At 42.8% G+C, this 26,671-nt stretch overlaps 1 protein-coding gene across 3 annotated transcripts in view; it reads right to left on the bottom strand.

The window, feature by feature from the left end:
- The window catches only part of ARHGAP6 (Rho GTPase activating protein 6), a 336,609-nt gene that overhangs the window by 150,089 nt on the left and 159,849 nt on the right, over nucleotides 1–26,671 (bottom strand). Inside the window, exon 1 of one of the 3 annotated variants that reach the window (XM_037377476.1) lies at nucleotides 17,083–17,265. The exons of the other annotated variants lie outside the window; for them this stretch is intronic. Within the exon in view, the coding sequence (XP_037233373.1) occupies nucleotides 17,083–17,127 (45 nt within the window). The 5' untranslated portion in view covers nucleotides 17,128–17,265. Of the gene's footprint in view, nucleotides 1–17,082; nucleotides 17,266–26,671 lie in introns of those variants that run through there. 3 annotated transcript variants of the gene reach the window in all.

Genomic DNA, 26,671 nt, shown 5'->3' with positions numbered 1-26,671 from the left:
TGTTCACATGAGTAAAAGTTTTCCCCACAGCAATAAATATTTGCTTCACTTACTATGGGTTTATCTGGTAGGGAAGCATCTAGGAGCTTGTTCCACAGTTGCTACTCCAAGTACCAGAAGTTTTTGGGCCATGCCAGGGGCACTGGTACAAAGGTGAGGGGCTGCAGGGGCCTTCCTTTCTCACCGCCCACGTCTATAGCTTGCTACCTACCAATGCTACCTCTTCTTCTTCTGTCCCCAAATCCAGGAGCAGTGCAAAACACACTTCAAGAGAAACTCCAGCAGAGTGAGAAAGGTGAGGTAGTGCTCAGCTTCCCTCTCCTCCACCTGCGGAAGCAGCAGATCCCAGTCTCTGAGGGGATGATGCTTCTGAGGAACTACAGAATAAAGCTGATTAGGGCACCTATTTAAAAGATGGGAAAACAAAAACAAACAAAAAACAAACAAACAAAAAAAAAGCCACGAGTTGAAAAGGTCACCAAGGGCAACATTCATCTAAATGAAGAACGCTGTAATGTTGATGTCAGCTGCTAAGCTCAGGCTCCATTTATAGTTGTGGTGGGGGACGGATCAGGACAGAGGACATTTTCTCTTTGACTTCAGGCTCTGATATGAGCTTCTGTCACTTTGCTATCCCAGGCAGCCACTTGTTTCCACTGTGCATGAAGTCCGCACCTGAAGAAAGCAACCAGTGCCAAGGACAGTTTCTAGGTAGAGGCACAGAATTAAATTGTCCATCACATCGAAGAGCCAGCTCCTCTTCCTGAACCAAAACAAACTGAAGGGGAAAAACTCGGATAAGTACTAGGGCAGAAAAACTGCAGTTTAAGCTAAAGGTTCACATTGCCCCAAGAATAAATTTAGGCCAATATGAAAAAGATGACTATCAGTCACAGAGCTCTGGAAGAGACCTTCAGCTGGGAGTAAACTTTAGAAAAAAACAACTGCATCTGAGACATAGAGCCTACTCCATTTATGTAAGGGATTATGCGTAGCTGCATGCAACAGAAAGGTGCAGGGATCCACAGCCCAGGAGGTCCCCCATGTCTTACATTCCTAGATATTGGCCAAATAGAATTTTGCTAAACTTTCCAAATATTTTCCTTCCACAGAAATAACTTTCAAGCTTCAAGGAAGTATGAAGAATCACAGGCTCAAAGACTGATTTTCTCATAAAGTGTCACATCAAAACAGAATGAACATGCTTCTTTGAAACCTTCAGGAAAAGGATCAGTCCCCTAATTTGCCATACTCATGAGTAATAATTTCACTAGCTTGTTTCCAGAGTCCTTTTTCTGTTTGCTATTGCCATTCTTTCTGAAGAAGAAACAGATTCTCAGGGGAACAATAATTAATAGACTCAGTCAAGAAATCATTTCCTCTGGTCCCTCTGCAGTGCTAAATCGCATCAGTCTCCAGGAAACAGAGTAAAGTGTGAGTGCTAAAAACAATCTAAGCCTACTACAAATGGGAGGAAGATGTGTACTGAAGCAATGGAGTGCACACGGATGCCTAAAGGAGCTCAAGAAACAATGTTCTTTTTTTTTCCCCCCACTGTACGATCTTCCTTGGTGCTCAAGTTACACCTACATAGATTTACTAGGACTAGAGGTACATGTGTCAGAGGTCATTTAGAAAGTAAATTAAATACATGTAAGGGTGTATAAACCTATGGGAAGTGTAAGCGAGCCAGGAAACTACCAAACACTCCTGACAAAATATGAAAACACAGGACCAAGAGCGGGTCTGTAGGGTCATCACAGACTCTCCCCAGCACAAGGTCAAACGGCAGACTCAGTTTTGATCCTGAAGCAAGGAAGAGGGACACAAGCATCAAAAGAAGGCAGCAGAAAGCAGGCTGTCACAACTATTATATGATCTGAAAAACTTCTGGATAAATTGCTTTTATGCAGACTCAGCCTATGCACTGTAGAAGAATGCTTCTGCAAGCACAGCTGTGAGTAAAAGTGCATCAGTGCTATTACTGTAAGTTCACCTGTGCTTTACTGATACATATATCTTGGCCCTTGATTTCTTCTCCAAGTTGGTACATTTTTCATTTCCAGAACTAATGCAATTACTTCTGATGCTGTCAAAACTGCAGTTTTCTTTTTTCTTCCTTCTTTTTATTTGAAATTATTTTTGTGGAAAGCTACCCCTGAAAAGGGAGGGGTTTTAAGGAAAAGGATTTCTGAGAAATAATTGTCCAAAACTCACATGTGAGGTCTCAGTAACACAAACACTGAAAATACCACAACAGCCCACAGTCACAATTAGATATGACACCAGCAAATCTAACTTTGCATCAAAACATGACGTGCTGCTACTCTTTTTACAGGATACAAGAAATACTTGTACTCACAAAGAAAAGAATTCAAAATGGGTAACTGAACTTGGTCTCAGCAAGGTAACTTAAGCGTCTTCTAGCAAGGCAAGACAATTTTCTGTTACACCCTCAAGAGGCCAACCAGAAAGCCTGGCTCGCTCGCTCATGTGGCGGTGATGCCCATGACATTTATTAAATACCAGTCATAATGTGGTGATTTGGTAATCTTGCGGTAACCTCGAATGAAATACTTCCAGCAGAAAAAGAAAAAAACCAACAAAACCAAAAAAACACACAATATATACAAACAGCATTAAAGTACAAACAAAACTGTAATACATTGTTTTATATATATATATACACACACGCAAGAGAAAGATACAAAGCAGACATGCTTGTGATTACAAGGATTTATTTTCCTAAAGAAACATCTTTTGAGCATTGCTCCTTGCTAACATATTGGGAAGGCAGGTCTGCACGTTAGCTTGGACTTCAATGTGGCTGTGTCAGCAGGGTTGTTTATAAGCCAGAAAGATTAATATGGATGTGTAACTCAGTCTCCAAGTGTTGCTTTTCAGTGATGCTGAGAGAACAAAGCCATAGCTGAAGTCTTCACAAAGCCATTGGCAATTAGTTGAAAAGACTCAGCATTCACCAAACACAAGAGGATAGGGCTTTTCAACTCTTTTTTGAACGTCAGCACAGCTTCTACACAAGGAACTCTTTTAACAGTCACTCAGAGAGGGCATGCATCAAACACTGGCACATGCTGGCCAAACAGGTGGTGGCCCTGCAGCGACTGGCTGCTAGTGGCAGGACAGAACTCAGGAAGACACCCAACTAAACTATCAGTAAGACTAGAGTGCCCATCCAAAACACCATTATTTTCCTTATTTGAAACAAATGAGAATGCTCCTGTAGCTCAAAGCAGCTCAATGCAGCAGGGCTGGAATAATCCTGACCTTCCGTCTTCACTAGGTTTGCTTATTTATAACATCATTGAGGCTGAAAGCACCACTCATAGGGCTGGGACCATCTGAACTGTGTGCGGCACAACACAGACAAAAAGGACAATCCCAATGCAAAGAAACCTCATCATAAAATGTAACTATAACAGGTGACACGGAATACAGAGCCATTTATTTTCTCACTTCCGATTCAAGCAGAGAAGTCCTGAGGAGATTCAAAGCAAGCTCATGTAAAAGCAACCTCGCAATCAAAAAGACGTGTTCCTTTATCTGCTTATTTAGAGCCAGATTAAGAAACTGCACTTAAGAGTTAAATTTCTGTCCAAATACCTGAATATGCATGGTGATGAGTCACAGTGTTTATTGTTGTGTTGCTCCAGTCACCCCCTGTTTAAGTTGCACTCAAGCTTGCTTTAAGATGTATCCACAAGGATAGGTAGAGGCCAGTTCAAGCAGAATTAAAGAATACAAATAGCGAGACACCTTAATTCCTTATGGTAACTCCATTAACTGCAGATACTTATCCCCAGATAAATGTGACCACCTCTTCTTCCCCTTCCTTTCGCATCCTTAACAGATAAATATCAATTCTACTGAGTGAATAGAAAAATGAGTAGTGTTACCACTAGTGGAAAATAAAACAAAACAACAAAAAAACAAAAGTTTCATGCCAGAAAACAGCAAGATGAATCACCAAGAACATAACAACGTTATCTGTGAAAACCAAGGACATACATACGTACTCCCACCACTATTACCTCTGAATGCACCAAAATGCGTAAACACTTTACAGAAGTTATGTACAAGCTCTGCTCCCATCAGTTTATAAATCTGATTTCATTTAAAACCATGGAACTGACATGCTTAAAAAAGAGAAGGGGCAACACGTTACCCTAGGGATCTGGCATGGTTGCCCAAACAAGGGTATACTCTGTTTCTGATTTGTAGTTAACTAAAATAGCTTTAAGATTACAAGGTATGTTTCAGATCAACAGTTTCCTTTCAAATATTCAACTCCACCTGTGTGCTGATTGTCAGAAAGAAAATAAAATGTTTGCAATTTGCCTTTAAGAAACACATATTTTTAACACTAGTATTTCTAGTACAGCACACACCACTATCAGTTTATACAAAAAGAACTCCAAATTTTTGCAGTATACATTGTCAATGATTTTAAAGGAAATTTATAGGACATGCTGCTTTAATGAAATCAGTAACAGAAACAGGATTTAAACATCCTCCTGACCACAGGAGAACTAATGAAGTCCTGAGAACTAAAAATACTGATAAAAGGTGTTTGACAAAATTCCATGTTCTCAACTGTAATAATTATACAGGACATAACAACAGTATACAAGGCACTTTAGGGAGAAAAGGACCAATTATTCCACAATTTGAGTTTTCATTATAAGTTACTGGCTGGATTACTGGGGGGGAATGGAACACAACCAAACAAAAACCAACAAAAACACCCCCAAAAAAACCAACCACCCCCCACCCCACCCCAATTCAAAAATCCCCTGAGCTTCGAGAACCTAAAACAAACCTCAGAGATACAAGTTAACCCAGGAATTTCCAACAGATGTTTCAGATGCCTGCACTGAAGAAAGAGGTACTACCACGTAAGTTATTTTTTGTCCTGGGGAGCAGAGGGGAGCGCATGGAGCTGCACACACAGAATGATGTGGCAGAAGTGAGGCCATGTATCAACGGAAAAGGAAAAAGGAAAAAACTTATTTTAAACAAAGACCTCACAAGCAACTCGGAGAATACACTGAAACCATCCCTACCCTTGTCAAGCAGCCATGCGAATGCTGGGATTTTCAGAAGCAATGTTTGAAATCTGCATTCAGTGAAGATGAAGTTTGTTTCACTCCAGACTTCAGTGTGAGCAAAGTTGCAGCATTTCAGAAAACTTTAGATAGTGCATTTGTAAGTAAACAACACATTCATCCCTGTAAAATGAAACCTTGACTAGCACCCTTAAGAGAAGAACGGTGTTAGATAAGAGATCAAACATACAAGTGTCTCAAACACACAAGACTAACACACACAATGCGGTAACAATCCGTACAAGACAAGCGGGTAAACAAAAGGAATAATTTTAACGTCAACCTTCTACATCTTTGCAGCTGAAGCCCTCCAGCACAAGTGAATTTGAAGGGTTCAAACAAAAGCCCCACCTTGCAAAATGACACCAGCAAAATCAAAAGGAATATAGTTGACAAAGGAGTACAGTATGATCTCAGTTCTAACAAACCTATCTTAGAGAACATATGTTAGCAAATTAAATATGAACACACACACCCATAACTTGGAAGAAGTGGAAACCCTGCTATTTCCTGTGACTTCTAATGAAAGGGATGACCTAATGTGCAAAACCTCACACATTAAAGTAAATAATTATCAATTGCCAATTGTTATATTTATTATAACACCAAAGATGTAGTAAAGACTAGAAAACTGATTTAAAATGGTAAATATTCCACTAGAAACAATACAGGATCGGCTGGGTTGATAATGTGCTCTACCAAGTGTTTTAATGACATCGTTTTGGACAACCTATACAGCATCTATTTTTCACAATGGTTCATTTTCTCACTTTCTTGCAAGAGACAGAATTTAAGAGAACTTTAAAAAAAAGCAATAAACAAAAAACCACCCTCAGGAACATGTTACTAAAGGAAAGGAATTCAGTGATGTTTCTTCACTTGCAATTCCTTTTTCAGGCATGAATTCTACATAAAGGGCAAGTAATTTAAACAAGTGGTAGAAAATGAGCCAGATACAAGTAAACTCTGCTTAATGCCACATGCAAGTTAAGGTAATAGGTACCACATTATAGTCATAGATAATAACTGCAAGGGATCTTCCTGGCAGTAATATTTTTTGCCAAACAGTTTGGGGTTATGCTCAAGAGACGGAAAAAAAACTCAGTAGCTTGCTAGTCATCAGATCTACTCTCAGTGTGCATTTCAATTACTCTCTATTTACTCCAAGGACTAAAATACTGCCCTTCACCATTTTCAGCCCTGCAGAGCAGAAAGGGAGGTGCAACTGCCTTGCAAGAGTTTTGCTGCACAGTAACAATTACTGAGTATTTTGTATGGGCAACACCACATAAGAAATTAAAAAAAAAATAAAATAAAAAGCAGCACAGCCCAAGGTTTCAGCTGGCTAAGTGTACGGGACTGGCTCCTAGCAAAGGCACCTTTTCACATTCAGCTATAAAAACCTAAAAGTCACTGAAAGACAACAAATTTGAGACTCCAAAGTGCCATTTTTTTCCCCATCACTTCAAAGGACATGTCTGAATGGCACCGTGACATATTTACAGGCACAAAAATAGGTGTTGCTTACCTGCATTTGAGAAAGCCTGCAGCAATGCAAACAGAATAGATAACTTTAAATGGATGACGGAAATGCGTAAATGAAAAGGGATACAAAATGGTGTGCCACACAGTGGAAAAACCCAAATTCATCCCACTGCTGGAAGACTCACAATCCTGACTCCAGTTCAGTCTAATTTACAGACTAGCAGGTACGATATGACAACCTTAATTTATAGCCAGAAATGCTGTTCCAGCACTGAAGGATTTAAGTACTCTCCAACCATTATATACCCTCTCCAGAAGGAAAATACATGATTCTGTTCAGTAACACTGACAGACAAATTGTCCAAATTCATTCAGAAAGACTCAATAAAGGAAGTCTCCCAGACTTCTCATATCAAGGAAGGCTTTCCCACAGTGCTATCAGATAATTAAAGACTTGCAAGGACCACTTCCAATGCCATGAACCACATGTACTGCAATAACTATCCTCCATTAGAGAGCTCACAGCAGGGAGAATTTCCAAAAAAAATAATTAGCCAGAAGGTAAATCATCAGCTGATCAGCGATCAGAAAGGACAAGAGCATCTCTTTTGTAAATAAACGTAAGCAACTCACACTCTCCTTGTTAAATTTAGTAACAAAAACATTTGACAGAGTAACGTACAACTACGAAGGACTCAGTTTGTTCTTTTTTACCCCTTTTCTGTGATTCTGATGAAGATTAATTCTGCCCTGTTGCAACACTTTTATCATCTGACATTCTCATAGAATTTGACATTGCTTCACACAGGCTGTGCAGTCATGCATGGAAAAACCTGACTGAAATGCAGACGCATTCTGGATGAAGACAGGTAAGGCGGCAGTGAAGTTCTCAACTTTGCATTTAATTAGTCTGTTTTCCCGTGGCCTTAAGACTAAATTTAAGACTTACATCAATCTAAAATCAAACCTCCTGAATACATTTCAGGACAATTGCATGCAAAAAAAAAAAAAAAAAGAAAGAAAAAGAAAGAAAGAAAGAAAGAAAGATCCATAACTATTTATAGAGGAATTCATATTGAGGCTCCTCATTAATCCTGAAAACAAAGTTCATCACTAGCAACTTCATTTCTTCCAGCTAGAACATCCAACTGTTGGCTCCACACATCCACAAGAAAGCAGAGGAGCCCAGAACAATGCACAGGCAAGATCCTTGCCTGACAGAAAAAACTGTGTGCTTTGAAACTCAAACTGAGCAGGAGTTCACTTTCTGCTGAAGAGGAACTACAAACTGCCTCTGTAAAATGCAACGGCTTTAAATCCAAAACTGCCAGGGCATGCTGACAACAGGACTGACTCACAGGCTCGTGTGACACCGCATGGGAGTAGGTGAAATCTTTTGCCTTTTGCTCCTGGATGGCTTAGGCTTCTGTACCTCATGCAGAACTGGAAGCGATGGATGCAATGCTCAGCTGCTACATGGTGCTGTATCTCTACTAGCAACAGTCTCCAGTGGTCTTCCAACAGTTGTCCAGGCATGCAGCACCACGGCAATTCAACTCAGAGGTTACAAGGACACAGGTCAGCAGATGAATCTCCTATTCCAGAGCTGAACAGTAGTGTTACAGTGCACTGCCTGTCACCCAGATGATGTTAAGAGGTATGCAGGTGTACATCATATATTTCCAGTGAAAATATGTCATTGAGATATGTACATCTTCCAAAGACCTGGATATGTGACATCTCTCACTGGAAAAGCATCTCCTGAGGTTCATGTTTGCTTCTCGTGGCTTGAAAGAAACCACCCGGTTATTGCTTCTACCCTTACCTTTGCAAGACACTGCAGACAGCGCAAGAACTAAGAGATTCCGCAGCTGCAACTCTGAAAGGCCTCCACTAAAAAGCCAAGTCATGTGCCTTCTCTTCTACCACCTGTTTCTACCACTTGCCCAGATGTGCTCAGATGCTGGAATGGGCTATGAACCAGAGTACGAAAGCACTTAAAAGGAAAGACCACAGAAAGAGACATCTGGGAGAGGAAGCAATCAGGGGGTTCCCCAATTACTCAAATATCTCTGCTTGCAAACCAACAAAATCTCCGACATTCTGCCACAAGCTCCTCAGTACTGTACTCTGTACTAAAATAAATCACTTGCTTTTATTTAACATAACGTCCATAGAAATGGGGAGTATTTCCAGCATTCAATTACGTGCAGCTACAAAAGCCTTTTATAATCACAATATGCAAATATTAATGACAGCCTGCAATGATATAGGACACAGACAATTTACCACAGAGGAAAAAAGGAAACATTTAAGGCCACAGTACCAATTAAAGGATGTTTTGCCCAGAGGGTCACTGGAATGCGAGACAATTTGCCAAGGGAAACAGAGGGTGTGGCCTCTGCACAAAGCTGGACTCAACATCTGTTTCAAGAGCGGGACATACTTCAGCAAGAACAGGACCAAGCTGTAAGTACCTATGGTTTTCTTCCTACACAATTTGTTTATGGGTTTGGTTTTCATACAGATAGCACTACATACTATGTTCTTTCAAGACCCCACCTGTCAAGTATGAAAGTATTTCCAAGTTTCGAAGCAAGCTTAATATCCATCTATCAAACGATGATCTTCACATTCTTTTCCACAGCTTGTGTTTAAACAACAAACTGCTTTTCAAGCCTCAGGATATTTATTAATAGGACCAGACTGGAAAAAGTACAGTAATCTACTCAAATGAGAATTTCAGCTTGCAAGGATACTGAATCTATACGCCAAGTCACGTATAGATGAGCATAACAGGAGCTTTTACAAACTAACAGGCAAAAGGAGAAAATAATCAACATCAAACACAACCCAATCTTGGTCTCTCAATCAAATCTAACAACTCAGACAATGCAATCAACTCTAACTATGTAAACCTTTATAAATATTATACCCTTATCAACACTGAAAGAAAATAACTGCAAGGTTCAGGATATACCGACACTTGGGCCAAAGTTTGGGCGCTACCCACCAGGTACCTATAGACATACTTAGCCATTCAAGATGCTTGATTTAAAAAAATAAACAGTGAAGACTGGCTCTAGTATAGTGGAAGTACACAGCACAGCAGCGATTATAAAAATCATAGGGTCGTCTACCTTCAAGGCAGCATAGCAAAGGTGATTGATAACCAGATTCAGATAAAGTAATGCACAAAAATATAAGACATTACTGAAAAGTAAACAGTTCAATCATATGATGAAATATCAAACGGCCTCCAGTATAATTTCCAAAGATTCATTTGCCTGCTGCAAAAATGTACAGCATCCAAGAATGAAATAACATCAGTTTATCTTACAGGTAGTTATGATCAGCACTTGCTCTTCCTGCATACCTGAGAGCACCAAGGCCCGAACAAACCCAGACTTTACTTATGTTGTCCTTAGCAACTGAACGCTACTACCATCTATTTAAGTTGTAACATTCAATTCTCCATTAGCAATTCCTAATGCTTTCTGATTTATGGAGGATAAATTCAGGAAATTCTTTTAACTGTGCACTGTCAATAATGCTTAGATAGCAATCATTAGAAAAACATTACTTATTTTTCTTTTTGAGTCAGCCATGCCCACTAAGACCCTGGTATCTCCCAAGGGAGCATTAATACTTGACACCCCTTTAGAGAAACTCGGTATGAACCATGTGGATTCATCAGCTACGACTTGCTACAGAAAGGTTGCCAAATTCTTCTTGTAAGCAATATAATGCATGCACACCTCCTTTATTCCCTAGATGAGAAAAAGCCATTGCACTGCACGGACTGATATGGCTTTCTACATTCTCAAGTGCCGCAGAAAGGCAGGAATAGTGTAAAATTCGAATGCTGAGTACATCTTTTCCAAGCCACTGAGAGTTCAGCTGTATTTCTACTGCAGGTACAGGTATTGCATTAGAACAAGAGCAGCAAACGGCTCTTGCACAAGTATACTACTCTGCGAACGGCAGAGGTACTTGGCAGACAAATGAAAGAAGTTCAGAAGCGGTCAAAAAACCCTGTAAGCCTGACATGTAAAACAGATAATTTCTTAAGTGTCCTTTTAATTCTAAGTAAATTAAATTTTGAAAAGCTGTGGCTAGCAAAACTACTTTACTATTTTTAAGTCAATAAAAACAAATCTCTCAAGCAAGTAGCCTCCTTCACAGTACTATGCAGACACTCAGGCATACAAGGTAACTGATTAGCAGCTGAAGATAAATAAAAGTAGAACCAACTATCTAAACATATCTGTGACCTCAATCATCTTCCATTTACACAGCTTTGCTCTTCAGGCTGAAAGAAGTATAAAAATGTGCCCACGTGAATTTCAAAAAGGTTCCGTGAAAACGAACCGAGATACAAACATCAGGCTGTGAGGGGAATACTGACCACATGGAGTCGAACGTTTTCACTTCAGGGTAGCTCTGTATCAAACCACCTTCACATCTGAACAACTTTAAAAGATTAGCATGTGTTTCCACATGCCAGTCCATTTAGGAAGAAAAGTATTTCTGCAGAAAAACAAATAATAATAAAAAAAAAAAAGGACCAGAGAGGAGCCTTGCTCAAAAATCACCAAAAAGGAACACAACAGAGACTGAAATCCTCAGTTCTCATCTTGCACTTCATCTGCATGGCTAACCCTCCTTCCAGGCACAGGTTGCTGATTTTGGCCACATATGACCTTGCTGCTCAGACAGGCTTCCTCAGCATCACGAGCTCAAAACCTCAGCCATCCAGCAGCTTTATAAAACACTATTGCTGGTTGATTACATTCCCTCTTTGAGAAAGAAAATCAGCGTAAACTGTACCAGGGAAACATACCACCACATCAGAGCAATATGATTGTGTGCCTCTGAATAAAAACACTGAAACTCCACTCACACAGAGTTTTATTAAACAGCACCTTTGTAAATACTATTACAAGAATCATAACTGCACTGCAGTGATGGATTATAGTACGTAAAGACAGGCAGAGAAATTGAATAGAAGGAAAGCTTTACATTCTGCTGTGTATAGACAGGATGGCCACTTTCTTCATACTTTAGGCAACCTCTATTCCGGGCCAGTACCCAGGGACAGACCAATATGACCACATCAGCATGGGTCTGCACCTGACCTAGCAAACCTTGCCAAACTCAAACTGCATCTGCCCCACCTTTTCTCCTGCACACATGAGAGGAAAGATGCTCATATCCATGTGTGTGTGGAAAGCCCCAGGAATACATCAAGAGTTCAAGCGCTGTAAAAAAGATGACCTGATATGAATTGAAATCTACATTCTGCAACTTTTTTAAAGCCCGTGACACACACAAGAGCTCTTCATTTTCTGACTTCCCCCCATCCCAGCACTTTGGCATTAACTGCTCCGCATAGCAGAGAACAGCTGGCTGGACTCACTTCAGGTTCCATCAATCCCAATCAAAGCTTGGCCTTGGTGTTCACTATTGAGCGACAAATAGTGCTCATTTCCTATATTTATATATAGGAATATATATATATATATTCAAATGTTGCAAAAGCGTAAGCATGAATCATCACCGACACTGGGAATTTCACCCAAATGAAGAATGAAGGATTGAGCTCAATAGCCATCGGAGATCATATTCCTCCAGCAAAAGATCCAATGAGCATGAAGTCAGCATAAGCCCCTGCTGAATAAAATCTAAGAGTCAGATGCCAGAGATTTCACATTAACCATACCTCTGCTACTAATTCTCTAGCTTGCTTATCTGATGAAGTTAGAAGGTTTCTTCACAATTTCCTAATTTGAAAACGGCACCTACAGAGTGATTTAAATTTTTTGAAGGACATAACTCTGCCTTTGAGTACTCAGAATATGAGAAAATAAGCAGCTACCTCCCATGGAGCAGAGACGTTGTAAGTTTCAGAGCGCAGTGGGCAAGAACTTATTCTCATACTGAGTACTGCCTGAATCCCGCAGCCTTTCCTCCACCTCACCAAACCTGACTGCAAGTGTACACTATGGCTGATCTGGATATGCACCAGTCTGGTCTGCTCCTGCACTGCTTCTTGCCAGTCAGCACACTAGGAAGAAAAAGAAACCAGACAAATGGTCTAGGTGACAGCAGCACACTTATTAGTCCTGTAAGATAAATTACTTGTAGGATTTCCTGCAATCACAGTAATAAAAGTGGTCTGCTTGCGGCATGTAATTTTGTTGTTAAAATCCACGACTTGAGCTGAAGGCTCAAGTCATCAGCCAATGTGTCTTGAAATCAGAAAGGCAAGAAATTCTCTTGAAAAGTGGATTCTTGCAAAACGCAAGTAAGCCCACAGGAGGATATCAGTGCTCGGGTCCTCCTCACAAGATTTTTACAGTTCTAGCTTACAGTTGTACAGTGTCAACACACATATCTCACTATTCCATTTTGAATTATTCCATAATGTAATTGTTACAAGTAAAAATTAGCATCGCTAAAACTAGAACATCAGAGGAAAATGTCTGTTATCCTCTTTTTAACTCCCTCTATGCTCCAGAAGGCATTCTGAGGTTCACTAGTGTCATAGTTTCCCCTCACAAACTGTTCCTTTTGTTTCCTCCATCCTTCCACACAGACTGATGGATTTAAGATGGTAACAGCAAGCAGCAAGTCTGCTCACCACACCAGCAAAGGGTCAGCTGGGCGCAGGCTGGGCCAACGCACAAGACACGACAATGCCCCAAATACCGCTGGAGGCAGGGAAAAACCCTTCTTTTCCCAAAATACTCTCCGACATCTGAATTGGCAGTGACGTCATTGTCAGCAATGGATTCAGAGGGTTAAACCAACTCATAGTTGCGTCCTCCAGGGACCCACGCATCCCTTCTGCTCTGGCTGCCAGAACTCCCAATTTTTGGCCACAAAGAAGAGTCTCGCATCTTCTCTTCAGATGAATCCCCCACAGTACCCCACAGGTCATGGCAGCTGCTTCCAAATCCCAGCTCCTCCCCATTTTCTCATATTCTCTGGTTAGAGACAGCCAGAATTTCCTCATCAGGGCAAACGTTCCTTCCCTTCAGGGAAATCCCTTCTGGTAAGTGTTTCAAGATAAAACAAGATTAAAGATGCTACGCCAAGATTAAAACAGCTTTATCCAAACCAGATCATACTTCAAGCTTCTTGCTTTGGACCACTGAGGGGCCAGTTGGTTGGGCAACACCTGAGGCTATTTTGAGGCTTTTCCTTCACATATGCAAAAAATTGCATTTCAAGTTATCAATGGATCAATGGATCTCTTAAAGGAAGTACAATATTGCATTCTAGTGTTTTAGCCAAAATACACAAAGCAGGTTTTAATTGCCCCATTAAACTGCTGCTAAAAAGAAAAAAAAAAAAGCTAACCCAAACCCCCAAAAAAACCCACCAACAAAAAAACCCATATGCATTTAGGAACCAACAGCATGAAATCTCAAGTCAAAAAGGTGACCATCCTTCTCAATGAAATAATTTGAAAAATGTTCCTGGAACATCGGGAGGTCTTACTATCAGCTATAACCACCACAATAGCAAAACCAGCTTGTAAATCAGAGTGAATTCAGCTGGAGGAGTAGCGGGCAGGTAAAAATAATCTAGGTCTAAATATTAAAGGGTACAGCTTGTCCAGGCAAGACACAGCAAGGATGAGATATTATTTAACTTTCTACAAGTTTTCTTAAAAATACTATACGGATATAAATATGAGAAAGGGAGAAGAGGTCTCTGGGCTGGTGAAAAGGTATTAGAAGGGGAAAAAAAATTGTTTCTGTGACTCGGAGTAAGTTAACTTTTTTTTTCCCCCCTCCCCTCCTCCCCCTTCTTTTAACTACTCTCCTTCAGCAAGATATTTTTTACTCATTTTCACTAGCTGATTTCTTTTAACCGACTTTTCACTGAACAAAATGGTTAAAATTATCTCTTTGCCTACTGGAACTTTTTGGTGAGTCAACACCTAAGACGAGTTCAAAGCAGAACCGTGACATAATTATCAGTCATCCCACTCACAATATATGCTGGATCAAACGCACTATAGGTTATGTGATCATCCCCACAGACACTACAGTCTTTATTAAGTCTTTGCTTGTATAAACTATGCTTGCAAATACGCCATGAAGCTTCAGAATAGCAATGGCGTCCCTGTAGGTTTACAGCTACATTATCATGTTGCACTGGCAGCACTGCACTGCAGAGCCAGGGAGCTGGTATAGAGAGGACTCCATGTCCAAACCAGACAAATTTCAGAAGCTTACGCTCAAGCTGACTCTAGCTAGGTCCCAAGTCTTGAATACCCTCCAGGCACCGGGCAGCACCAGGAGCACATCCCCCAGTTCAGCATCACCTGAACAAACGCCGCCGTTTCCCACATTCCGGGACTGCTCAGAGACATGAACCAAGGCAGGCGAGTGGGGAAGACTGGGAGATTCCCTTCAAATGCACACTGCTGAGCTGAACCAAGATGCTAATGCAGATGCTTCCTCATGCACTTTTATGAAAATCACTAAACTTTTAATTATTGGTCCCAAAAAGCAGAATTTCTTCTGCCAAAAAATTAATTGCTACTAAATACTAGAACTGTATATTTTTTATTTCACAGTTATCAAAACAATCCATGAACTTGATTTGTATTTACACCACAAAATTATTGAAAGTTAACAAGAATATTACTAAATTACATTTTAGCAGTAATTACTAAGGCCTCAATCCAACAAAGCTCTAAAGTCTTAGCTTATCCGCAGGTCAACAAGCATTTGTTTTCAATTAGGCTGTTCACAGACTTCACATTAAGCGTATGCATGGATAACACACAGCATCCAGGCTCATATTCTCCAAGAAAACCAGCAACATCATCTGCAAAAATCACCTACCTCCTAGATGTATCTATGTGTGGTTACTTTATTATTGCAATATATCTTTAAAACGGTAAAAAATAATTTATTTTAAAGTATTATTCTTAGGTGCACAGTTTCCCCTTTGCTGCAAGATCGAGCAATCAAAGAACAGTGTTTTTTCAACAGTGGTAATGGTCATCTGAGGCAGCCAGCCACCCTCTTTTTTGGTTGGGTTTTTTTTTTTTTCTTTTTTTTTCTCTTCCCACGCCTGCTGACCTGAACTTAATGCACTATCTGCTGCCGGCAAGAAAATGGACTGATACCCAACTGACAGAAACAATAACGTGTTTGTAACTAGCAGTTAATAGTAGACTGACAAGTACAATCACAGGAAGTAATAAAAGTTTCATGGAGCTAGCATGGGACGTGACCAGCACTGCTCTGCCATGTGTCTAAATATGAATGGGGCAATTCTCCCATTAAATTAAGAGGTCCCAATTCATTTGATGCATGATAACTAGTTTCCCAGTAAAATCATCATCACTACTCATACATGATACAAAATGTATTTGCTTCTGCGTAACTATTGTAGCACACATGCCGTTACCTCTAAAAACTGCAGTGTTACTACACTGTATCTATAGTTGAGTGGGTATAAGATTATTAACACAACGGACATGAACTGCCCCCCGAGAAAACAAAACAAACAAACAAACAAAAAAAAAGAGCAACCAAAAACTTATCAACCCATGCCGGCAATACTGGCTGCGGTGCTCCCCAGGACCAGAAAAGCAAGCCTGCTCTGACAGCTCCTGCATAACCTCACCGCCAGCAATAAAATTGTTCGCTATTTACATGAGTGCAAAGGAGAGCAGCATCAGACCTCGCATGCTATTACTCGCTCTAGCACTTATTTATGACTTCAGGAGAGGAGGCAGCTGGTTGTTTTAACGCGGCTTTTTTTTTTTTTTTCCTCTCTCTCTCTTTTTTTTTTTTTCTTTTGCCGTCCCAGCAACCGAGAAAATGCTCCTAATAAGGCTGGTAGAAAGGAAGTGGCTTCTCAACAGCACAAGCTCTTGTGAGGGAAATAATAAAATATGGTGCTATTACCTCAAATGCAACCAGAGCGGTGCCGGCACAGGTTGGGAGGGCTCCCCTGTGGATGGGGCGCACCCGCCAGCCCGGAAGGGGACAGGCGGGCGGCCGAGGCGCCCGGGACCCCCCAAAGCGCCTCCCCGCGCCAGGGCGCCCGGCTCCCCCCGCCGCCTCCCGGGCAGGCTGCACCGCCGCGCTCCGTGCGGCTGCAGCCCAGCTTCCCCTCGCCCTCCTTTATTAACGTTCAAAAAATATTCTCATGTCACCGACGGCGAAGCGCGGAACTCCCGCACGGCAGAGCGGAGGGCGGCCGAGGCCGTGTCCATCGCGGCGGGGCGCGGGGTCCCCCCCGGGGCAGGGCCGCCACCCCCACACCCCCAGCCGCTGTTCAGCCCCGGCGGCGCCGCGGGGCGGCTTCCGCGCACGGACTGGCGGGCGGACGCGCCCACCCACCCGCCGGCCGCGGCACACGTGGGCGCCGTCCCCACGGCCCCGCCGGCCGAGCCCGTCCCGCGCAGCGCGGCGCCCCTGCCCGCCCCGGCACTCACCGCGTAGCGCAGCGCCGGCTTCTCGCTGAACACCGAGTCCCCCATGGGCGCGGGCGGAGCGGCCGCTGCCTCCCCCTCCCCTCCCCGCGGCGCGGCGGCGCCGGGCGCTGCTCTGCCCTCGGCGGCGGCGGCAGCGCGGGGCTCCCGCCCGGCGGCCCCCGACCACAGCGCCGCTCCTCGCAACTCCTGCCCGCAGCCCGCCCCCGGCCGTCCCCACCCCGCCGCGGGAGCCCGCAGCCCCTCGGCAGAGCCGGGCGGGAGCAGGGGAAGGAGGCGCCGCTGGAGGGGCGGCGGTTTCAGTCCTCCCGCCCAGCGCCGGTGACTCGCCCGCCCCCTCCCGCGGCGCTCAGCCCGGCCCGCACCTGCGGGCTCACCCGCCGGGGGGGGCGAGGGGATCCCTCCTGCGGGGGGCGCCGCGGCACGGAGCCCCGCAGCGCTGCGGGGAGCGGCGGGCGGCGCCGGGGAGGCGCTCCGTGCCCCGCTCGGACGGCGCGGGCGGTCCCCGCCGGGCCAGGTGTCCCGCGGCGGCGCTGACCGAGCCCCCCGGCCCCTCGGGAGCGGCGGCCCCCGCGGTCCCGCCCCGCATCCCCAGGGCAAAGCATCCGGGACGCCCGCACCGCCCCCCCGCAGCACCTGGAGCTTGGCGGGGCGGCCCGGTCCGGCGGGCGAGGACCGAAAGGTTAAGGAGTGAGGCGCAAATAAACTTAACTTTCTAATTAATGCTTTTATAATGCGCGATTTGGGAGCGGAGGCTCATGATTCTTTAACACATAGGGTTTGAAAAATGAAGTGCTGTTCCACGGCCTATTCATCATCTTCTGAGTGTGTATTTACACAAACTGTAGAAGATGAAACAAATTCTGAAGGAAAATTGATTTCTGCTGTGTTATAATTAGCAGTGACTTGCCTGGAGAGACTACGGCATCTCCATCAATGGAAGTGTTTAAAAATACATAAACCTCCCTCAGTTAGGCATGACCTCAGCAGAGTGAGGCTGGGGACAGGCTAGATGATTTCCTGAGCCCTCCTCCATCTTTTTAATCATTTTTCAATGTTTTGCACTAATCTTGGCTAGCACAGTAACTCCCCCCACTACTCGCAGTTGTTCTCGGAGGAAGTGGCCTTATTCTAGTGCTACATGACACCTATGAAATCAATTACTTTTACTGTTTCCAACCTACAATTTAGGTAAATGTGTTACCAGCGTGTTACATTATCTAATAAGCAAAGGTAACATAGTTCTTTTGGGGAAAAAGAAAAGGTACTTTGGGAAAATAATTGTAAAATAACTCAAAATACATGCTTGAAAGATATATCAGTTGAACCAGAGCTCTGATGATGATGTACTGTACCCAACAAGCTTCCAGTTATGAATCTTCTGTGGATCTTAATTCCTATTGCAGAGCACATCATTTTTAGGAGTTTCCAGGACAGGGAGTTATTTTTCAGTTAACTTGGGATGAACAAAGAATACAATATCTGCATTTACCCATAAAGTCCATTTCTGCCTCTCAGGTGAACCATCTGTGCTACTCCCCTTCCTGGAAAATGAGGCAGGGTAGATATCTGAGCAGTTGCAGAGCACGTATTGGAAAGCAGCATCCAACAGAAAAAAACCTTACAGATCAAACTTTTCAAATCATCAGGACCCCTAAGCAGGTGTGTGTTGAGGAAGGATCCGAGTGCCTCATTTTCCCTTCTGAAGTTCTGGGTTTTTTTTATATAAAGGAGATGGTTTCAACCCAAGAACTCTACATATATCATAAGTTCTTATTCCAAACGTTTTTTCCTCCGCTCTGCAACTATGGCATTTGACCACAGAAAGCAACTGCAAGCAGGCAAACTAGACTGGGGAGAGGTGGATAGGATTTCTACCCTCAAGCTCTACAGCATCACCACCTTCTTTTTAGCCCCATCTTCTGACAAGGAAATGCTAAACATCAGAAAAGGACTAAAACATTGAAGGGGGGGGGGGGGGGGAGGGAGCGGGGCACCACCATGTTTCAATACACACCCCGAGGTGAAAAGAATAGCATGGAGGAGACTAAAAACCCCCAACTGGAAGGCAGGGAAGAAAAAGATTAGCCAAGGGGCAGATGAGAAACTTTGAGGAAACCTAGTTTAGGAAAAGGGAGAAAACCATAAAGCCAGGAAGGTGAAGAATCCCCTAGAGGGAGAAGCCAGAGAGGGGAAGAACTAAAGGTGAGGTTTTGCAGGTTTTTGCAGGTTGAACTCGTTTGACCTAGCAATTCATTGCCAACCATAAAGCAGCCTGGCTCCTGTCACCCTCATCCTTCATCCCCCATCCCCCACTTTTAGCCGCATGCTGCCACTGCCTCTCTTCCCTCTGCCTGGGCGCTTGTCTCAAACCCCATACAGCAAATGGAGCGCACGGTTTTCTTTCCATTTAGCAGGCTGAATCAGCTCTCTGAGGGATGGGATGAGTGCCAGAGCTCGCAGAAAGGAAAGCGGGAGGTTGTCCAGCCAGGAGCAGGATACCAGCGGCAAAAGAGGAGCGTGCATGGAAGCACCTTTGTAATAGTGACAGGTTCTTACATTGGTGCAGCTAAGATTAAAAATAAAGAATATGTAAGTAGGAAAGTGCATCAGAACTTTTTACAACTATAAGGAAAGAGTTACGGGCAAAAACTTACAGTCAGGGAGGAGGGGGGCACGAGGTTTCGACCTAGAAAAATGCAGCTTTACTAGATGAGGTTTTTTTCTGTCCATGCAATATGAAAAATACAGAGAAAAGATTTTTAAAGTCATTTCATTTATAAAATCTTATGAAACCTTATTAAAAGTATTTGGTAAGTAGCAGCTATCGGGAATTTCACAGTACAGTTCAAGACTTTTGTATACCTAGTAACAAAATTTAAAACTAATTGCTAATAACAGAAGGCCAGACCTTAAAACAAAAGCTGTCTGGATTTTGAAAGCAAGTTATTGTGGCTGTGACTACAAAGCTTGCCTATTCTGTCTTGATGGTGGCCAAGGAGTTCATCCGACTTCAAATTGCACAGGATTTAGAGCACACCACGGGTCTGCAATGAGCAGTAACCTACTGAGCTGCACTGCTCAGTTGCTTGCAACCAACCGTCCCTCTTTTAAACCACTCAGCAACTAGGATTAACATATGGATCTTTCATGGCAGTTCTGACTACCTTTTCCCCTTCCACATTCCTTCCACAGTCACATTATTTATGACTCCTCCCTGGTGTTCCCTCCAAATTTCCTTCCTCCTTTATTTACCTGATAATGGGCACCCAAGGAATGCATGCAGCTCACTTTGGGAACTGTAAACCTTCCAGGTCAGCTTCCCTTTAACAGGTGATACAAAGCATTAACAGCTAATTTCCTGAATATTCACTCCAAGGCTACTCAATCAAGAAAGAACAATATAAACCAGAAATTTTTCAGTAATTAATTTTAAATCATTTCTATTGTATGAGGTACTGCTGCCTTGCATTTTTTGTTAACGCTTTCCATGATTCCCCCTTACACTGCCTTAAGAGGCTGTAACGTGCTTTACAACTGCAAATGTAGATTACAGTGAAACCTTCACTCCTTCCCTCCTATTTATCATTTCTTGTTGACAACAGCAAAGAAGAATGAATAATATTTCAGCTAAAACTTGGTTGCTTCTAACACAGCAGCTGGGAAATGAGTAGGTAATTCAATTTCACTGTGCTGATCACTAATGAAGCCAGGTTTTGATTTTACAATATTACTCTATGAACCGAGTGCTTTCTCAACATTAATTGCTATTAAACAAAGGAAAGTAGCTATACAACTGCAGACAGCACACAATTATGAAATCAGGGAGAAGTGACTTCTCCACTTCTCTGCCATGACTCCTGGAACTAGTGACTCAAGCTGTCTGATGTCACACCAGATGAGGTAGGAAAAAGTTTCCAAATCCACCCTGTTATGGGAGGAAAGCCAGCTTGGTCCTTAGGGCAGTAATGGATTTGTCTCACCTAAATGTAAACACCTACAACCTCCATCCCAGCTCATCACCTTAGGCTCCCCTAGTCCACAGGAAGAAACCTACACAGCTGGTGGACAATTTATATCCTTTCAAGTAGACGTCTAAAACAGGTCACAGAAACTGAAGTGCCTACTTAGATGGGAATCCATGACAATTAGTTCAGATGGCTGCCCTTCAGGCATCTGCAGTTGAGAGGAAGCCCACCTGGGAGGCCAACTATGAAATCAGCCCTTAAATCTCACTTTGACTTTCAGAAAAGTCCTTAATAATCTCAGTGTTTTGATTCTTTTCATTCTGGAAAACAGAGGCTATCTAATTTATTGGGTGAAAAAACAATCGACATCTTCACATGAAAAAACTTCAAGCAAGCATGAAGGTCTTGTTTTGTTTGACCTTTCTAATAGCACATGAATGCAGCTTCTACACAGCACTAACTCCAAATCTGGAAAAGACTTGCCTCTGTGGCTGCTGAACCAGGTCCAAGAGTGATACTGGCAGCACACTTCTTCCTCAGGGAATTAGCACTTTTCTTATTCTGGCCAAACGTTCATTCAGTCATTACAAGTTACAGTGTAAGTCTATTTCCCAAAAAGAAGAGAGAGAAAAGATGACAGACAAGGAAATCAAAGGAATAAAGCTCTATAACCAACAGCTAGAAACTAAGGAATCAGAATTTAGGGATAATACACCGCAGAAATCCTTTGTTCATAACTAACTTATTTTCTTTTTTTAAAAGTGTTTATTTGCTACCTGTCAAAATATGTTGACAGTTTCTCACCAGCTTGTAACAGAACTAAGGGAAATAGTACTTAGCGCCTGTGAAGAACGAAGTGCCCTCTCACTCATTGAGATACTTTTTCACAACAGTGACATAAATCTTCTTAGACAAAAGCAATCCTATTTAGAAAGAACCTATCGCTGTAATTTCCTAGGTGTCTGAAGCCCCTTTACACAAGGTCTGATATGCTAGAAGAGCATGACGCTGTTAGAGCTCTCAAGGAGCTGTTGCCCAAGTGTTGCTCATACCAGGGGAGAGGAAATTAGTTCCTCGGGAGCAGGTACAAAGCAGCCTGTGTTCCGCGGCCACAAACACCCATCTTGTGCTTGCACCGGGTGGTACAAGCTGAGAGGAACTGCACCCTGTGCACACCCACGTAATGCCCCCACGCTATCCAACTCTATGAAGCCCAAGAGGGTGCACTGGGCCCCAGATTACTAACCCAAACCTGTAAAGTATGCGGTGGGGTGGGGTGGGGCAGAAGGAGCAGGTTTTTTCTTAGGAATGGCATCAGCAAGCATCTAGAGGAAGGCCCTCCCCTCCGCTCTTCCCCATGCCCCCAGCCTGTGGTCAGCTGGAGCTACTGCTGCCTGATGGGGCACCACCTGGGAAGGAGCAGCAGCAATGCAGAAGTAGCTCCAGGGGAAGGTGAGACTCAAGACAACATGCCCTGGGGCCAAAACCAGCTGTTCTGGTAAGCACTGGGTATAAGAAACAGACAACTCATGGAGCAGTCACAAGGGAAAGCTTTTCTCTTGTGAAAGTGTGTTAGCAAGCATCCAGGATTGTGTAAGCACTGGGATGTCACCAGAATTTCACCTAGGTGTGTAATTCTAGTTACCACATTCATACTTTTTTCATCCAATAAATCACTACACTGTTTAATTTATAGGCTACTGTATATATACTGTATAATTCATAGGCCAATTATGTCCTGTATGGGATTGCACACATTACTGCGCTATCAGTTGTCAGCAGCTTGGCAAAGAAATTTTATCTAGAATACTTAAATTTTAGAAGAAGGTTAAACGACTTCACATTCCTTATGATTGCGCATTGGTCTCTAATCTCCAGCATCAGTGAAAATTCACCAGAATATCTTTAAATTAAAATTCCAAACCACTAACTTGTAAATCAAAAATATGATGCTATCACATAGCACAAAATAGTTTTTCAACAAAGATCAGCATTTACCCTGTGGATCGCTAGAATTCATTCAGATTTTAAAGCTCAGAAGAAGCTACCAGTTATGCTGCCATCTTGCCATCTTTTTCACTCCTCAAAGGCTGCAATTTAAATAAATGGAACTACTTACTGCTTCATGTGAAGATAAATTACAGAGTTTCAGGCCTATGTTTTTTTTTAAATGTTTGGCTTTCCTTGCTTTCAGAACAAACTAAAAAGGCAGACAGAAAGGGGGGGGGGGGGGGATGAAGAGGGGGAAAATAAGGGGGGAAAAAATGGAAGCAAATGTAACTTCCAGATTTAGAGTTTCGAACAGCTTAAGGGGCTTAGGCATACAAGCCAAAAATCTCAGTGATGTCTCATCTCTGTAAATGACACACATCTGGGAAAACAACAATTCACTGGAAGATTTTTCTAGTTCCTGAAAGTGGGTAGATCTCAATGTATTTCCCTCCTTGTTTATCTCCTTGCAACTCATGTTCACTGTAAACTGCACTACCGGGCTGAGCTCTCACTAGCAATTTTCCTTCTCCCTAAAATGTCTTCTGAGAACTGAAGAGGAAGAAAAGCACAATTTTCTTTCATTACATATGATTTTTACAAAAACTGCAGCTATATGAAAAAAAATATTTTAAAGACTGAAGAAACAAACCAGCTACAGATACATGATTTGCTCACTCTGACTAGAAAGAGGAATGCTTATCAACAATGAATATAGAAGCATGGGCATCTATCTAAATTTACCATCTGGGTATTTGACAAGAATTTAGGAGGGGGAAGGTCTCTTTCACAAGCTTAAAGTTTATTCAAAATTGTTTCATGTATAGTATAGGATTCTTAAAGTCCATTTAGAGTGCAGAGTAATAACTACACAATAAAACCTCCCAAGAAGTAACATGACTACTGTATATTTTGATTTAATGTTGCAATTCATAAACCAGTTTTGCAGCGTAAAAGTAATTGTTTCAAGACTGGAATAAGACCAAGCCTCTTGTGACCAACAATAATAATATTCATAATGTTAACAAACCTCTTCAAATGAAGTCATTGTTTAATAAGTTTCAGGCTATATGTGAAGTGGTTACAAACATCATGTTTTTGTAGTTGTCAATAATTTTGGGATTATGTAAACAGATGGACCTTGTGTTCTTCAGTTCTAGACTTCAACTGTAAATTTAAGAGTCAGGGTATTACTATTGATAGTATTCACTGGAACTGGTTGAAAAGATAGTGTTCCAGTTGAGAAGAAACTTTGCTTTTCAAAATTTTACTTTCATCTGATTGAGTCTAAAGCCAACATTTTAAAACTTCTTGTGAACTGTAAAGTCTTACACTTTTTTTGAGATAGGAAAAGACAAATCATGAAGCAGTCTGCTCGGTTAGCAATGAGCCTGACAAAAATTCCCCTTTCTCCGAGCCCTGGAGTAGTGCTCATTAAATTGTCCTTGGAGTGACAGTCCCTGGGAGGCATCCCAGTACATCTCAGCTCCAGGGCAGGGAGCCTGGGAAGCCAGAAAGCCAGCCTGGGAATTACTATGGAATTAGGATTTGCCGCAGTCCTGTGATGCCCTGAGGTCCTGGCACTGGCAACCTGCAGGGTTGTGCCATTTCCAGCAGTGCCAAGCCCTGGCCGGCAGCCTGCCCCACAGCCCGGAGCCCACTGCAGAGCAGTTATGCCAGGCTGCCCGCAATAGAAAGGGGAACCCAGAATTTTCAGGATCACTGGATGTTGGTTGGGATCACTGGACGGACTTAACCAAAGATAAACACTCTGAGTCATTCCTGGGCCTTGGGCTGTGGGACAGCCCAGCAGGATTTTCTCAGTGTCACAAACCCAGAGTCTCCGTGCAGCCTGCTTGCAGCCCAGGGATAGTTTTTGTGGACAGATTAGAAGTGGATTCAGGGAGTTGCAAATGAAATATTTGAAGGCCAGCAAATTGGCTTTTTCCACTGCAGTGAATTTCTCCTCATTACTGTAACTAATGGCTTTTGAAATGTTTCTTCTTTTGTATTTATAAAATGGAATCACATGCAATAACCTCACACACTGAGTTCCTTATGAGGTATTTTAAACTTGTATATATGGCTGTCCACTGAGTCAACAATGAGTATTTTTACAGAGTGCTCGAGCAATTTACATTCATGGTCTGGTTTTGGTCAGAAGAACAGGTGTGGTTACAATTTCATTGTATGGAGTTCTGAGGGCTTCAAACGGTAATGAGTTTTATTTGAGCATCATTTTCCCGGGTTGTTAAGTCCATTGCTGTCTTCACCACAAGGCTGCAGAAGCATCAAAGCATATTTGTTTTCTCGTAAGAAATTTTAATCACCTAATGATTCAGGCATAAAAGTTCCCCTGACCTGTCACGACAAACAAGAGAGAATATGAAGGAACTTACTTCAGGACTCAAAGGAGAGATGGGGAAATGCAGAATCTTAAACACACCAGATGACTCCTGCCCTAAACCTGAAAACATTGTAAAGTAGAGGAAAAAAACCAAACCAAAACAACCATGTCCAAGTGTTCCAGGTGGAATTCATCTTCAGATTCAGATAGCTACCTGTTGGTGTCTATGCATGAGTTAGGTGTCTTGGTCCCCATTATAGTCACTGAAGACCTACTCTATACAAACACTAGAGTAGAAAGAGTTTGGGATATGTCAGTCTAAAGCAGATACCATGTTTGATCCACTGAACACAGTTCCAGACCCAGCTGAGTACACTGACTATGTGTGCCCACCCACAGAAGCTGCCATTGCAGACACATCTGTACAGAGCCCTACCTCAGGCTGTTCTACCCGAAGGAAAGAATGACTACGTTAAACCCCTTTTTTGCCCAGCTGGCTGGATAGCCTGTTTCAATGTGTTCCCAAAACATAAACCAAAATGCACGCAGGTTGGAGCTTGGGGAAGGGATTTGCAGGAAGGCCTATCTTATATGTCCAGGTAAAATGGGTTACTACCTTACCCAAGAGGATTCCTGGACTAACTCAGTACTTAGCAGTGCACACTGCTGAAAACGCAGCCCAGTAAATATACAGCAAAAGTGTGTGTATTGCACTTTTGTTCTCCCCTGCAGCAGTTGTGAGGACAGTTGCACCATATGTGACTGCTGTGCTGTGAAGACGGCACCTCACCCTCACAAATCAGTCCTCATGCCAAAAAAGCTGCATTTAACTGAAGGGCTATATTATGTTAGTGCTCACAACTGCTTCCCAGTTGCATTCAGTGAAAGGCTAAATCACCCACCGCCTGGGTTTCTGGTGCTCCCTGTTACCTGGAAACCAGAGTCCTGAGTGCAAGCACTGTTAAGAAAGTGATTTTTAAAAAGCAACAAGAACGTGAAAACACAATTCATATAAGACATGCACCATTGTCCAAGCAGTTTCTCTGCTTGCAGAGCTGTATTGTCTTAAGCTGCAGGAACCTTTGCTGATGTAAGTATATTGAATCCCTCATAGCTTGGATGCAGTTATTCCAGTATATCCCAGACTGGGGCTATTCCCATTGCAGGGGTGGGAGGAAGGTGAAAGCAGGGCACAGCCCATAGGCTCCCAGATCCAGGGATCCAGAGGTGGTATAGATGCAGAGCTGAGCAATGACATGCTAATCTGGGAGGGGAATATCCCCCTGGG

Source organism: Falco rusticolus, chromosome 2 (genome assembly GCF_015220075.1).
Source record: "Falco rusticolus isolate bFalRus1 chromosome 2, bFalRus1.pri, whole genome shotgun sequence".
In the NCBI taxonomy this organism is placed as follows: domain Eukaryota; kingdom Metazoa; phylum Chordata; class Aves; order Falconiformes; family Falconidae; genus Falco; species Falco rusticolus.
Note: the sequence above shows the minus strand (reverse complement) of the source record. Positions and strands in the feature narration are given on the sequence as shown.